General features: G+C 60.7%; 1 protein-coding gene across 4 annotated transcripts in view; it reads right to left on the reverse strand.

Annotated features, from left to right (window-relative positions):
• The window catches only part of VAV2 (vav guanine nucleotide exchange factor 2), a gene marked incomplete at its 3' end in the record, with an annotated part of 177821 nt that extends 172224 nt beyond the window's left edge, over window positions 1–5597 (reverse strand). For all 4 annotated transcript variants that reach the window (XM_079707133.1, XM_079707131.1, XM_079707130.1 and 1 more), the window contains exon 1: window positions 5234–5597. In XM_079707133.1, coding sequence (XP_079563259.1) covers window positions 5234–5437 — 204 coding nt within the window. In that variant the 5' untranslated portion in view covers window positions 5438–5597. The remainder of the gene's footprint in view (window positions 1–5233) is intronic.
• Between the last annotated feature and the right edge of the window lie 7269 nt (window positions 5598–12866).

The following is a 12866-nucleotide window of genomic DNA, read 5'->3' on the forward strand; positions in this document are numbered from 1 at the left end:
AGTACAAATGTGAACAGGTGCAGCACACAGACAGGGACACACACGCCTGTGTTAACTCAGAGGTGCACACTGCCCAGGTCTCAGCGCTGACACACCCCAGCACAGGTGCGCCTGCACCCAGATCCTGGTTTCTACATATGCCTCTGCACTGCGGACCCAGAGCTCCTTCCACAAACGGCTGATTCCGGCGCCAGACAAAACAAAATACAAGATGAGCTCAGATATCTTGTGCCAGGAAGGAGACAGAGCTCACCAAATGATGGGAACGTGTCAAAAAGACACGCGGAAGCAGCTTGAAGCAGTTGCCGCTGGTCAAACCAGAGACCATCTGAGTGTCAAAATAAAGAGTGACAGTAACAGGTGAGAATCCGTGGAACAGAACAGGAAACCACAATCCACAGTGGTAGACAGAGAGAGGAAGGAAAGGAAAAGAGGAAGAGAAGAAAGAGGGAGGGACGGAGGGAGGGAGGACTGATCCTGTCACTGTCTCAAAGCACCTTCTCAAGAATATCCGTGACCTACAAGGGGGATCGGAGGACCTTGGCGGCGGAGCCGTCGGCCAACAGCGCCGGTGTCAAGTGATTAAAGCCAACACCCCCAGCAAGGGGACACTTGGAAACCACGTGCCACCTGCTAGACAGGATGCCAGGAGAAGGCAACAGCATGGTCACTCCACCCACTCCAGGTGCAAAGCCTGAATCCAGCGCGAGGAAACGGCAGATGAACCCAAAGGGAGGGACGTTCTGCAACAAAAGGGGCCTGTCACCTTCAAAAGCATCCAGGTCGGCAAAATCAAGGTGTGAGGCGGAGGGGCCGTCCCAGCCCCCAGGTGGACCATTTGCTGAAATGGGCATTTGTGGAGACACGCGTTGAAGCTCGAGTGGATTCCAAGGCCATCCCCGCTGTTTTCCGGGTTTAGGTGGCTGCTCTGTGGCTGCAGAGGGGACCTTCTTCTGTAGGAAACATGTGAGGGTGCAGGGCACCAACTTACTCTCAAGTGTCAAGATATGTTCACACTTAAAACGAAACCTGGGGCTTCCCTGGTGGCGCAGTGGTTAAGAATCCACCTGCCAGTGCAGGGGACACGGGTTTGAGCCCTGGTCCGGGAAGATCCCACATGCCACGGAGCAACTAAGCCCGTGTGCCACAACTACTGAGCCTGCACTCTAGAGCCCGTGAGCCACAACTACTGAGCCCGTGTGCCACAACTACTGAAGCCCGCGTGCCTGGAGCCTGTGCTCCGTAACAAGAGAAGCCACCGCAATGAGCAGCCCTCGACAACTAGAGAAAGCCCGCTCACAGCCACGGAAGACTCAAAGCAGCCAATAAATAAATAAATAAATAAAATCTAGAAAACAAAACAAAACCTGACTTGAAAAGAAAAGGCGTCCTAGTTTCTGCTGGAATCGGCCTCCGTGTCCCTGCTCCCCGGCAGCCCGGGTATCACACCACTTGGCCTCGGGAACCACATCCCCCTGCCTGCACTTGGGAGCTCTCAGGACACTTAAAGGCCACTTCCTCATCCACAGGCACCTCAACAACCTGCTGTGTGTCCTGCTCACCTGAAAGCATCTTGGAGCAGGGACTGGGCCCTTGCCTGGCAGCGCAGGGGCTCGGCAATTATTCCTCGAAGGAAGGACCGGAATAACACAGCAGAAAGGGAGGCCCAGCGCGGCAGGACCCGGAGACCCCTTGGGAGGGCTCACGCCAGTCCGGAAGGGGAGGGATTCACTGTCCTGGGTTCAGGACAGTGAGCAACGAGTGTGGCTCCGAGGGATGCTTGTTTACTAAAGCAAAGTGTGGAAAACGCAGGGTTAGAGGTACATACCCGGTACACGGTGGGGTGGGTCAAGGACCAGGCTCGCAACGCTTCAGGATGGGAGAAGAGTGAAATCAGAGGAGGCTTCCTAGAGGAGGCAGCCACTAGACTAGCTCCTATAGGAAGAACCAGGACAAAAGGAGGGGTAGTCTTCCAGCATGGGCCCGCACACGATGGACCCTGATGGAAAAGGCTTAGGGGAGGGGGGCGCAGGCTGGAACGTCGGCACGAGGCAGGGACGGGAAAGACTTGAAGCTGGAGGTGTGGGCATGGGGGAGCTCTCTCTGCCGTGTCCCTGCAGACGGGCTTCCCAGCCTTGTTCTACGGAGAGGAGGCCTGCCAGGGTGGAGGGCAAGAGGCTGGGCGGGTGGTGCCCTGAAGATTCAGACTTTAGACCAAACGCAAGGGCCGTCTGCTGGCATCAGCAACCTCAGGAGCTCATAACTGAACCTGTTCCAGACACACGCGGTCTCTTATTAGGATCAGCAGATTTGGTCATAGCTAATTACTTTAATTAAACCCAACGTGGCTGCCAGGCATTTTGGATAAAAAAAATAAAGCACACCCGACCAGATCCAGAAGGGCTGGACAAGGGGCAACTTGGATCTGCCCGTGAACCCTTCCTAGTACCTGGCTCTGTACACAGCAGATGCTCAGTAAGTGCACGTAGCTATTATGCGCCTTTGGGGCCAATAACCCAGCTGAGATCCACGCAAACGAGAGGGGCACTCGAAGTGCGATACTTGGAAAACAGGATGTCACCTGTCACAGGAGAAGCCAGAGCAGCATTCTGGAACGAGGGGACGTCAGGCAGCCCTCTGAGCTGGACGGGTCCACGTAAGGGCACACGTACGGGCACACGGTGACAGCAGGAAGATGGAAGGGCCCTGCCCACTTGCCAGCAAAGTATCCAGATCCCCCAGGAAATAGGCACGCACTCCCCACCCCATCCATCCCATGGAAACAGACACACACCGTGACCAACCTGAGAAGCGGGCCAGGAGCCTCCATCAGAAAATCAGCAAGACAGCAGAGGGAAGGCTTCTGAAATCAGAATTTGTTTAAACAGTCCTGGAAGGGAGACCTAAGTCCAGGTTTTAGTTTTACCACTTACTACCTGTGTAATGTGGGGTAAGTCACTTGACCTCTCTGAGCTGTAGCTGTCTCATTCATGAAGCAGGAGTGACATATGCCCCCAGGATCATGACTAGCTCAGGGCAGGGTGGGTAAGAAAAGGCAGCTGTGATTTTTCTTGTGATGCCACCACCACGGACCAAGAGGACCACGTCGTCTTCCCTCCTCCATTGGAGGGAAGTTCCCCAGACAGCAAAGAACAGCCACGCAGACAGACCACCATGTTCCTCTCCCAAACCCTGCACAGCCATACATGGTCAAGGGAATTGTTTCTTTAATCGTGAGTACACAGATGGGGCCATCCGCCTTAACCCAGCCACCCCTGTGCCAGCAAGAGACATACAAAGATGGGTGTGACCAGCCCCACCCTCCGTGTGAGGACAGGCAGGGGACACCAGCCCTCAGCCACAAGGGGCCACACCTGCCCAGATAAGATCTCTAATGTTCATTCAGCGTGGCAACCTGGCTATGAGGCAGCCACTAGTACTGTCCTCATTACATAGACTGGGAAACTGAGGCCCCCAAAGCGGTCACTACAGGGAGGTGACAGTGCCAGGTTTCAATAAGAGCACATGGCCATGAAGACACAGACACTCGCCCATCAGGGTCTCCCTACCGTCCAGCCCCTCGACACCCCTTCACCTGGGCTGGAGCAGGGGGACTCAAGGAGACTGTGCCGTGTCGGCGTTGCTGGCCCAAGGATGGCTCCAGGGACCCCAGGAAGCGCAGGGGCTGAGCCAGGCCACCTACCACAGCCAGCGCGCCCTCTCCTCCATCCTGGCCAAACACGGCTGGGAGGGGCAGCTCCAGGACCCAGCCAACGCCCCCAGCCACCCCCGGACGTGCCCTGGGCCCCAGCCTCTCTGCCAGTCAGCCAGGAGCCAGCCAGCCTGGGCAGCCAAAGGCAGACACTCCCGCTCAAGGCCTAGCTCTGCCCTCAGCAGCTCCAACACCCTCAGTTTCCCCAGCTGTAAAATGGGGTAAGTACGTCCCAGCCCCCAGGGGGGTGAGGGCAGAGGAGAGGACTGGATCTGAGGGCACCCGGCCCCGGGACCTTGGGCTTCTTAGCACTGAGAGGGCCCAGGATGGTTCTGGCTTCAGAGGGGCCTGGGGACCAGATGGCAGGCCAGGGCTCCCTCCCTGGGCCGTCCGCCTCCGTGGAGTGGGAGGGTGGCCCCCTGCCCCCGTCCCCTCAAGACTCTTCTTGGTCAGCGGCCACCCCCATCCTCCCTGAAGGGGGGGATGCCCCCATCTCCTTGGAAATTTGGTCACAGCCAAAGGGCAGAGGCCACGCAGTCCAGCCTGGAAAAGCAGTGACTCACTCCGTCCCCCCTCCCCCCAGCCCGTTTCAGCTGTCACACTGGCTTGGGAAGGCCAGAGGGTCACAGAAGAAGGGGCTGTGGGGTGAGCAGGAAGGTTGCTCCTGGGCAGTGCTGGCCAGACCTGGGGTGGCCCCTGGCCCCGCTGGGCACTCAGGGCCCCTTCAAAGGTGCTGGGGTGGGGGTCGTGGAACCCGGGGGGCGGCAGGACAGCAGCCTCCACTCTGCGTAAGTCTTAGCCAAGTTCCCTCTAAGGGGCCAAGAAAGGCAGCGCCTGCCAGCCAAGCAGACATTTTCCTGCCTGCCCGGCAGCCACATGCGCCTCGGCCGCGACAAAGGCCACACTTGAGGGTACAGGGGAAGCATGAGGGACTCCTGTTCCCACCAAGTCGCGCGACCCTGGGGGCCTGGCGCTGCTTGCCCCCCCGCCAAAGGGTTCGGGAGGAGGCTGAGGCCGGCGAGGGGGCGGTGGCCCAGCCCAGCCGCTCCCTTGCCGACCAGGGCTCCCGGCTCCCCGCCCCGCCGGGCCCCTCCCGCCGCGCCCCGAGCCCCTGTCTTCCAGGGCGTCCAGCCACCAGGCGCGAAGCCAGGGACCCTACGCCTGACGAGGCGGGGCGGGGGGGGACACTCGCTGCTTTCCGGGGCCCAGGCCCGGGAGAGGGGGCGGCAGCGGTGAGCGCCCCGCCGGTGTTCGAGCTCCCCTCACCCCGGGAGGCGCAGGCCCAGCAGCGGGTGCTCCCAGGCAGTGCCCGGAGGCGGCGGAGGCGCACCCCAGGCTTGGGGGACTTTGCCAACTTCGTGCCTCCCGGGGTCGCCCCTCGGAGGAGCTGGTTCCGAGGGCCGGGGCGCGCCGCCTCTCCGCTCACCGTCCCGCCGCCTGCCGACGTCCACGAGCCCGTCGCTCCGACCGGGGTCCCGGGACCGCAAACCAGGGCCCCTCCCGGCGCGCCCGGACCCTCACCTGGGACATCTGCGGCCGGAAGTTGACGTCCTTGAGGTCGATGGAGCCGGGGGAGAGGTTGTGCAGCAGCTGGCACAGGAGGACGCCGTCGCGCAGCGCCTGGGCCAGGTCGAAGACCACGGCCGAGGGCCACACGACCCGGTGGTTGGGCGGCAGGACCTTGCAGTCGATGAGCCAGCGGCCGCACTGCCGCCACTGCTCCATGGCGCCCGCGGCGCCCACCCGCCCGCCGATCGCTGGGCCGGCCGGCTCAGGGCAGCGCTCCGGCCGAAGTGCAGCGGCCGCGGGGCATCCCGCCCGCCCGCGCGGGGCTCGGCGGCCGGGGCGGGGCTTCGCGCGGGCGGCCCCGGGTCTCAGCTGCGCCGCCGCGCGTCCCCTCCTCTTCCTCCTCCGGCTCCTAGCGCGCCGCAGCTCCCGCCCACGTGCGCTCGTGGGGCAGCCGCCGGGCAGCGCGCCGGACCCCCGTTTCACACACACAAGTCCCCCCGGGCCCCGGGCCGGGCTCCGCGCAGCCCGCCGCCGCAGCGCCCCGCCATCCGCCCCGCCGGGCGCCGCATTCTGCGCTCGGGGCGCCCCGCGGCCGCCGAAGCTTCTGCCCCGCCCGAGACAAAGGCCCGGCGGGTCGCCTGCTCCGCGCGTCCGGGGCCTGGGCCGCCCTCGCCACCGCCGCCGCTTTGTTCGCCCCGCCTTCGCGCTCAGCGATCCACGCCCGGGGCTCCGACTCCGCAGCTCCGCCGCTCCAGGGCGCGGGGGACGCGGGGGGCGCGGGGGCGCGGGGGCGCGGCCACTGGAGGGGTGGGGGCGGGGCCGGCGCGCTCGCCTGGTACCGCCCCCGCCCGCCCCCCCCCCCCCCCCCACTTCCTGCCCGGCTGCCGCTCACGAAAGTTGCAGAGGGCGGGGGTTGCGGCGCGGCCGGAGCCCGGGGTCCGCCAACTTCTGCGAGGGGCACCAAGATTTTGAGGAAGCTCTGCGTCCGGGGCGCGCGACCTCGCCTGTGGAGTGATGGCCGGTCGTTGTCTCTGCGTCTCTCCTGCGTTTCAGGAGGCGCTCAGGAGGTGGCCCCTGTCGCGCTGGGGGCCTCTGCACGGTCCTTCAGGAAGGACAGACCCTGGAGGGGGCACCGACTGCGCGGAGTCGTCCCGCGCCCTCTCGGTCCACCAAGCGGTCCCCACGGGAGAACTCGAGGCGGGAGGCACACGGGCCGGGGACTTGCCCAGATCCCCTTCCTATCCTGTGCGCTGGCTAGGGACCCGCAGGAAGCCCCCCGACCTCGCACAAAGGCCGGGATTCGCCTGTTTTGAAACCCAGAGGCCTGCCACTCGCAGCTGCCCAGAGGGCAAATCCTGGCGTCCGAGATGGAAGATGTGACATAAGTTAAGTGGGAGAGAGGGAAAGAGATGCGGCCAGACCCGGCCCTGGGTAGCGGCCCGCCTCCATGCTGGCTGCGGGGTCTACTGACCGTGCCTTGAACTCCTTCCTGGGCCACGCCCTCTGGGAGGGGGTGGGCAGTGTTCTCTGGCCTCCTGTGGCAGTGGGAGGGCTTCTAGAACATAAAGAGCCCATCTGGCGACGAAATGATGTGGGTCCTGGCTCAGCTGTTGGGAGCCCTGAGCTCTCAGCCGGGTGACCCTGGGCAAGGCTGATCCCCCCCCTCTAAGACTGGCTCAGTCATGGGGTGAGCCTGGGGGTGACCAGTCTCTGAGCATCCCCACACACTTGGGTTGAACCCTGGGGCAGCACCCGGCAGCTGCCCCTATGGCCCAGTTCTCCTCTTCCTTTGGCATTCCTGGGGCAGGAGCCAGAGCAGGGTAACACCCCACCTCATTGCGAGCCCAGTGAGGGTCCCCTGAGCCCTCTGTTCTGGGCAGTGGCCTCTGCAGAGGGTCAGGCTGGCCCCTTCCCAAACTGAGGAGGAAGCATGGGGACCCAGGCCAGGTTCTGGCCCATGGAGAGGAGTGGAGGAGGGGCTGGGCTTCCAGGGCACAGCCCAGACTCTGGCAGGAGTAAAACCAGGCCAAGTGACTGGTGAGCTCCAAGTTCCTGTCCAGGCATCCTTCCCCCGAGGAAACGGGTGTGGCACCTTCGTGAACACCGACAGGAAGGAGCCTGCCTCAGACGGGGGAGATCGAGCCTGCCTTGCCCGAGACAAGGTGTGACAAAGCGAGAGAGTGGCATGGACATATATACACTACCAAACGTAAGGTAGATAGCTAGTGGGAAGCAGCCGCATAGCACAGGGAGATCAGCTCGGTGCTTTGTGACCACCTAGAGGGGGGGGGATAGGGAGGGTGGGAGAGAGGCGTAAGAGGGAGGGGATATGGGGATATATGTATACATATAGCTGATTCACTTTGTTATACAGCAGAAACTAACACAACACTGTAAAGCAATTATACTCCAATAAAGATGTTAAAAAAAACTAAAAGGAGATGACCCCGCGGCAGCAGGCGGCTTCTAGCATCACCCCGAGAAATCACAAAGTGGGGGACAGAGCCTGACTCCCGGCGCCTCCAGCCACCCCCGCCCCCAGAGCCTGCACAGGCACCTTCCCCTGGCAGGACCACCACCCCCCGTCCCTCTCTGTAGAATGGGGAGCGCCCCATCCCGTCAGAATCGCTGGCGAGGACTGAACAGAAGTAATTATCCAGGTGGTTTGCACAGTGCTTGGGGCAGCGTGGGGCACCTTATTCGTGTCCTCACTGTTCCTGGCCTTCTTGCCTGGACAAGGAACCAACCTAGAGGATGAGCCCGGGCTGGGATGCAGGCAGCCACTCTCCAGCCATCAGCACAGATGATCGTCTGCTGCCCCCTGGTGGGTGCAGAGGGCACTGTCGCCACCTGGCTGCCCCTTGGCGGGACGCTGCCCAGCGGCCGGAAGATGAGGTTTGGCCTGGAGAATAGCCAAGTCAGGAGACGCAGGCCTCACTGCTGTGTGTTAGCCAATCACAACACCTTCCTGATCCCCAGTGTCCTACTGGGGACGCTGACCCACCTGTGTACCTCACAGGGTTTGGGGGAGGCTCTGCAGGGTGGCTGGGTGAGAGTAAATGAATGACTACAGGAATGGAACCTGGTAGGAGCTCTTCTCCTCCAGACACTCGGCGTGGGTGTCGTGAGCAGGTGCGGACTGTATCAACTCAGCGTACATGTCAGGAAGAGGGGACACCGCTGCAGAACATCCTACCACCGTCCACATCTTCTCAGACTCAGAGCTGTTTGCCGGGACCGCCCATGGCACACCTCCAGGGGGCGCAATTCCCATCACATTCTATAGAGAGGAGCCCGCAAGCTACAAGTGAACGGTACCCTCGGGGGGTTGCCTCTCAGCTTGGCCCACCTTTACCACCGTGCGTGATGGCCGTTTTCCTCAGTGAGAAAGGCCCACACGAAGCCCCGGGACAGTCCACAGGAGAGGCGGGAAGCTGGGCGTCCCAGTTCAGTGGCATAGATGAAACCCATGGGGCAGGAAGTCACATACCCCAAAGTAAGGGAGGAGGGTCACAGGCCCCCACTTACTGGGCCCCCCAGCCTCCCCCTGCGCCACCCTTGCCCCCTTCAGTCTGTCCTCGGCAGCCAGCAAGGACCCAGTGAAACCTTGGTGAGGCCCTGTCCCTCTCCTGCCCAGACGGCGGGCCCTTCGTGGCTTCCCCCTCACCAGAGATAAAATCAAACCTCATCGCTTGCAGGTCCCATGTGGCGCATCCCCTCCCCGGATGACCTCATTCCCACAGCCCTCCAGCCACGCCCAGCGGTGCCCCCACCTCAGGGCCTTTTGCGCCTGCCACCCCTCTGCCTGGGATTCTTGCCCAGACGGCCACATGGCTCACACCCTCACTTCCTCTGCTGACCCTCTCCCGCTATGGGACTCATTCTTCTCTGCAGTTTCCGCCACGGTGTCTGTTGCTCGGTCTCATCCCTCTAGATTGTCAGCTCTGTGGCAGCGGGGGCCATCTCTGTCCTGTGCCCAGTTCACTCCCAGCACTGCAAACTGGGCTCAGCCCCTGGTAGGTATTCGAAAAAGAGTCATTAAATGAAACAGCAAATAAGGACCTCCCTGGCAGTCCAGTGGTTAGGACTCCGAGCTCTCACTGTGAGGGACACGGGTTCAATCCCTGGTCCAGGAACTAAGATCCCGCGAGCCGCGTGGCACCGCCAAAAGAAAAAAAATGGAAATGCTAAATAAATAAACCAACAGGTCAGCAAAGCACTGCAGCTACGACTTTAAAATCCAGTATCTTCTTTCGTAGAAGTCACAGAAATGGGTAAAACTGATACAAAGGTTTAAAAAATAGGCTATGTAATCTGTTGATTTGTAGCATATCTCACCATTGTTCTGTGAATCTATAACATTACACCCTGTGAGATTTGCACTGTCGTAGCATATTATTCTAACTGTTCATGACTAGTAGCCGCTCCCATTTCTTAAGTGCCGCGTGGCTGGCCTGGGGGCTTGTATGTGTCACCTGGCCTCCGTTAAGCCTCACAGTGAGAGTAAGAGTCATTGTCCTGGGTGGTTAAACACAGAAACCGAGCACGCTGGGAACTGCCCAGCATCACCGAGCAAGGTGCAAAGGAGCCGGGCCCAAACGCCGGGCCTCCCCGGCACCTGCTCCTGCACCCAAATCTTGCTGCTGCAAAGGGTTTCCATGCCTGGAACCGAAAGCTGTCGGTCGACACGCTGGTTTGGGTGGACAGGAGACCAAGGAGACGGGAAAATGCTGTGGTGTCTAAAACACGGAGGTGCTGACTCAGCACGTAGATCCTGAATGCAACAGCTTTAAAAGGCCAGCACGCACACACCCACTGCAGAAATGGGTGCAAGCACAGGCAGCAGCAGCAGAGCTGGCCGGGAAGGGGCTGCTGGGGACACGGCCTGTGTCTGAGCTGAAGGAGGACAGGGTGTGGAAGTGCTGCCACCGGCCTCGAGCTCCTGGAAGCCTGGTGGCTTCAGGGTCCAGGCGGGCCCCAAAGGAGGCCTTTGGAGGGAGGTCGGCCAACAGGCTGCGGCCGCTTCCTGGGAGCCTCCCCACTTCTGCCTCGCGGGGAATGACCGTCCAGCTCCAGGCCATGCGCGCTGGGATTCTGTTGTTAGGGGATGGTCACGGAGCTTGAGGACCGGCCCCAGGTTAGGCGTTGGGCAGAGGCAGGGTTGGAGCCCTGGTCTGAATCAAAAGTCTGTCTCCTGCGATGCCTCCCGCTGGGGACTTTGCTTCTGCTTCTGGCTGATGGTACAATGGTTCCAGGGCAGCAGCACGTGGGGGCGGGGCGGGGGGGGGTGCGGAATCTGAGTCCACAGCTGCCCCACGAGGCCTCTTGGGTTCCTGCAGAGTCCCCTCATCTGTAGGAGTCCTCATTGCTGGGGCAGCGCTGGGAATTTGCTCTGAACGAGAACACCTGTGCTTCTTCATGTGTCGGGCGTGGTGCAGGCCACAGTGGACGGGCTGGAGAGCTTTCTCTGCCCATCCAAACATCCCAGACCGTTCCTTTCCACACAGTCCTCCTCTGACAACCAGGGGGTTGCTCAGCCCAGGTTTCCCCCAGAATGCAGGGGCTGCTGCGAGGGCTCAGTGCTTCTTCACAACAGGGCCCTTATTCCATAGCCAGGGACTCAGGGACGTGCTGGGAGCTTCTCTTGCAAAGGCCCTCCCCAGAAGCTGCAGTCCACCCATCCCTCCATCCCTCCACCCATCCAACCCACCCATCCCTCCTACATCCTCCACCCAGAAGGCATTTACTAAGCACTGGCCTTGTTCTTGGGGTAGGGGAAGTGAAAGTCTTGACTCTTCCCAACATGACTGGGTGAAGGAAATATTCTCATGTCCAAACCACATGAACACACACATTTTGCAAATTCCATTTGTAGCTACATCATGCAAATTCAGCTGTCACAATTTCCTGGGAAACCATAGGTGTAGAAAAAGACCATCTGGCCTGCCGTGGAGTCAGATTACACCCCACTGAATTTCTGGGTGTGGGCCTTTTACGTTTTGTTTGAAAAGGCAAAATACAGACTTTTCACTTCTTGTGCTTCGACTTTCAAAATTAAGTCAAATGCCATGGTCCATGGATCCTACCCCTGACTGTGACCTCTGACATCTCACCTCCAGTGGGGCTTGTTGTGGCACTTCCTACCCCTTGTTCCGGGCAGCTTCCTCGGAGCCCTGTTCGGGGCTTGGGTCTCTTCGAGAGGAGCCTGTGAGGTCAGGGTGCAGGGTTACTTAAGGCTCTAAGGAGGGGGGAGGGTCTCCAGGACTTAATTCATTTGTAGGCGTGAGGCTGAGAAGCCGGTATTTGGGGCAGATCCCAGATTTCTGCAGGAGCCCCATCACTGTGACCCCAGCAGGCCACCTCAACGAAGGACAGAGGGGGAAGTCCAGTCTGGCCAAGGGAAGCCCCAAGCCTCATGCGGCTGGTTGTGCATTACGGGACCCGAGGGGTGGCCCGGGTGCCGCTGCCATCGAACGTGGTCCTGGGCCAGCTCAGCCTTGACACTGGCTGCCAGGAGCTCGGGCTGTCATTGAAAGGAGGAAGCACACCGTGGTATTCAGAACACAGAGCTGGGGAGAGCCCTGGTCAGGGCAGGGCTGCCCCTGCCCTTCCTGGGCATCCATCCATTCATCCACCCACCCATCCATCCACCTGTCCATCCATTCATCCACACATCCACCTATCCATCCATCCATCCACCTATCCACCCATTCATCCAACCATCCATCCATCCATCGATCCACCCATCCACCCAACCACCGATCCATCCATCCATTCATCCATCCACCCATCCATCCAACCACCCATCCATCCATCTGTCCATCCATCCATCCACCCCATCCATCCATCTACCAGTCCACCCACCCATCCACCCAACCACCAATCCATCCACCCATCCACCAATCCATGCACCTACCCACCCATCCATCCATTCATCCATCCATCCACCCCATCCACCCATCCATCCACCCATCCATCTACCCATCCATCCACCCATCCACCCATCTATCCATCCATCCATCCACCCATCCACCCATCCATCTACCCATCCACCCATCCATCCCCCATCCACTCACCCAACCACCACCACCCCCATCCAACCAGAAAACACTTCTGAGCGCCCACCCTGCACAAAGCTTGCCCCTTGGTGGGGAAATGAAGCTGGCCCAGGATTATCACAGTCAAGACGGAGGTCTCTGGTGGGGGCTACAGAGGCTGCACCAAGGCCTCCTGCCTCCCAGGGATGTCCCAGAGGTCAAGGTGTTGTTTGTCTGAGCAGAACTCAGTCCCCCCACTGACATAGTGAGCCCCCATCCACCCCCAACACACACTCCCATGCTTCATCCTGATGTAATGTGGTGATGCTGCTGCCCCAGTAGAGGTCCCTGTGACTGAGTGATCCTGCAGGTCCCCCAAGTGGGCTCAGCACTTGGGGGACCTGCAGGATCAGGAGGGGCTTCCCTACAAGGGGCCTTTGCAGGTTTCTTGGCTCCAACTAGCGGGAGAAGATTGTGGCCCAACCCTGCAGCCAGGAGGCCAAGCTCAGTAGGAGGTGCCCCTCACAGACCCCACCCTGGGCACATGGCAGAGCTGGGGTGGGAGAGGGCCATAGGGGGACCCCCTGAGACTTGAAGCCCCTAGGGAG

Source organism: Hyperoodon ampullatus (genome assembly GCF_949752795.1).
Source record: "Hyperoodon ampullatus genome assembly, chromosome: 6".
Taxonomy (NCBI): domain Eukaryota; kingdom Metazoa; phylum Chordata; class Mammalia; order Artiodactyla; family Ziphiidae; genus Hyperoodon; species Hyperoodon ampullatus.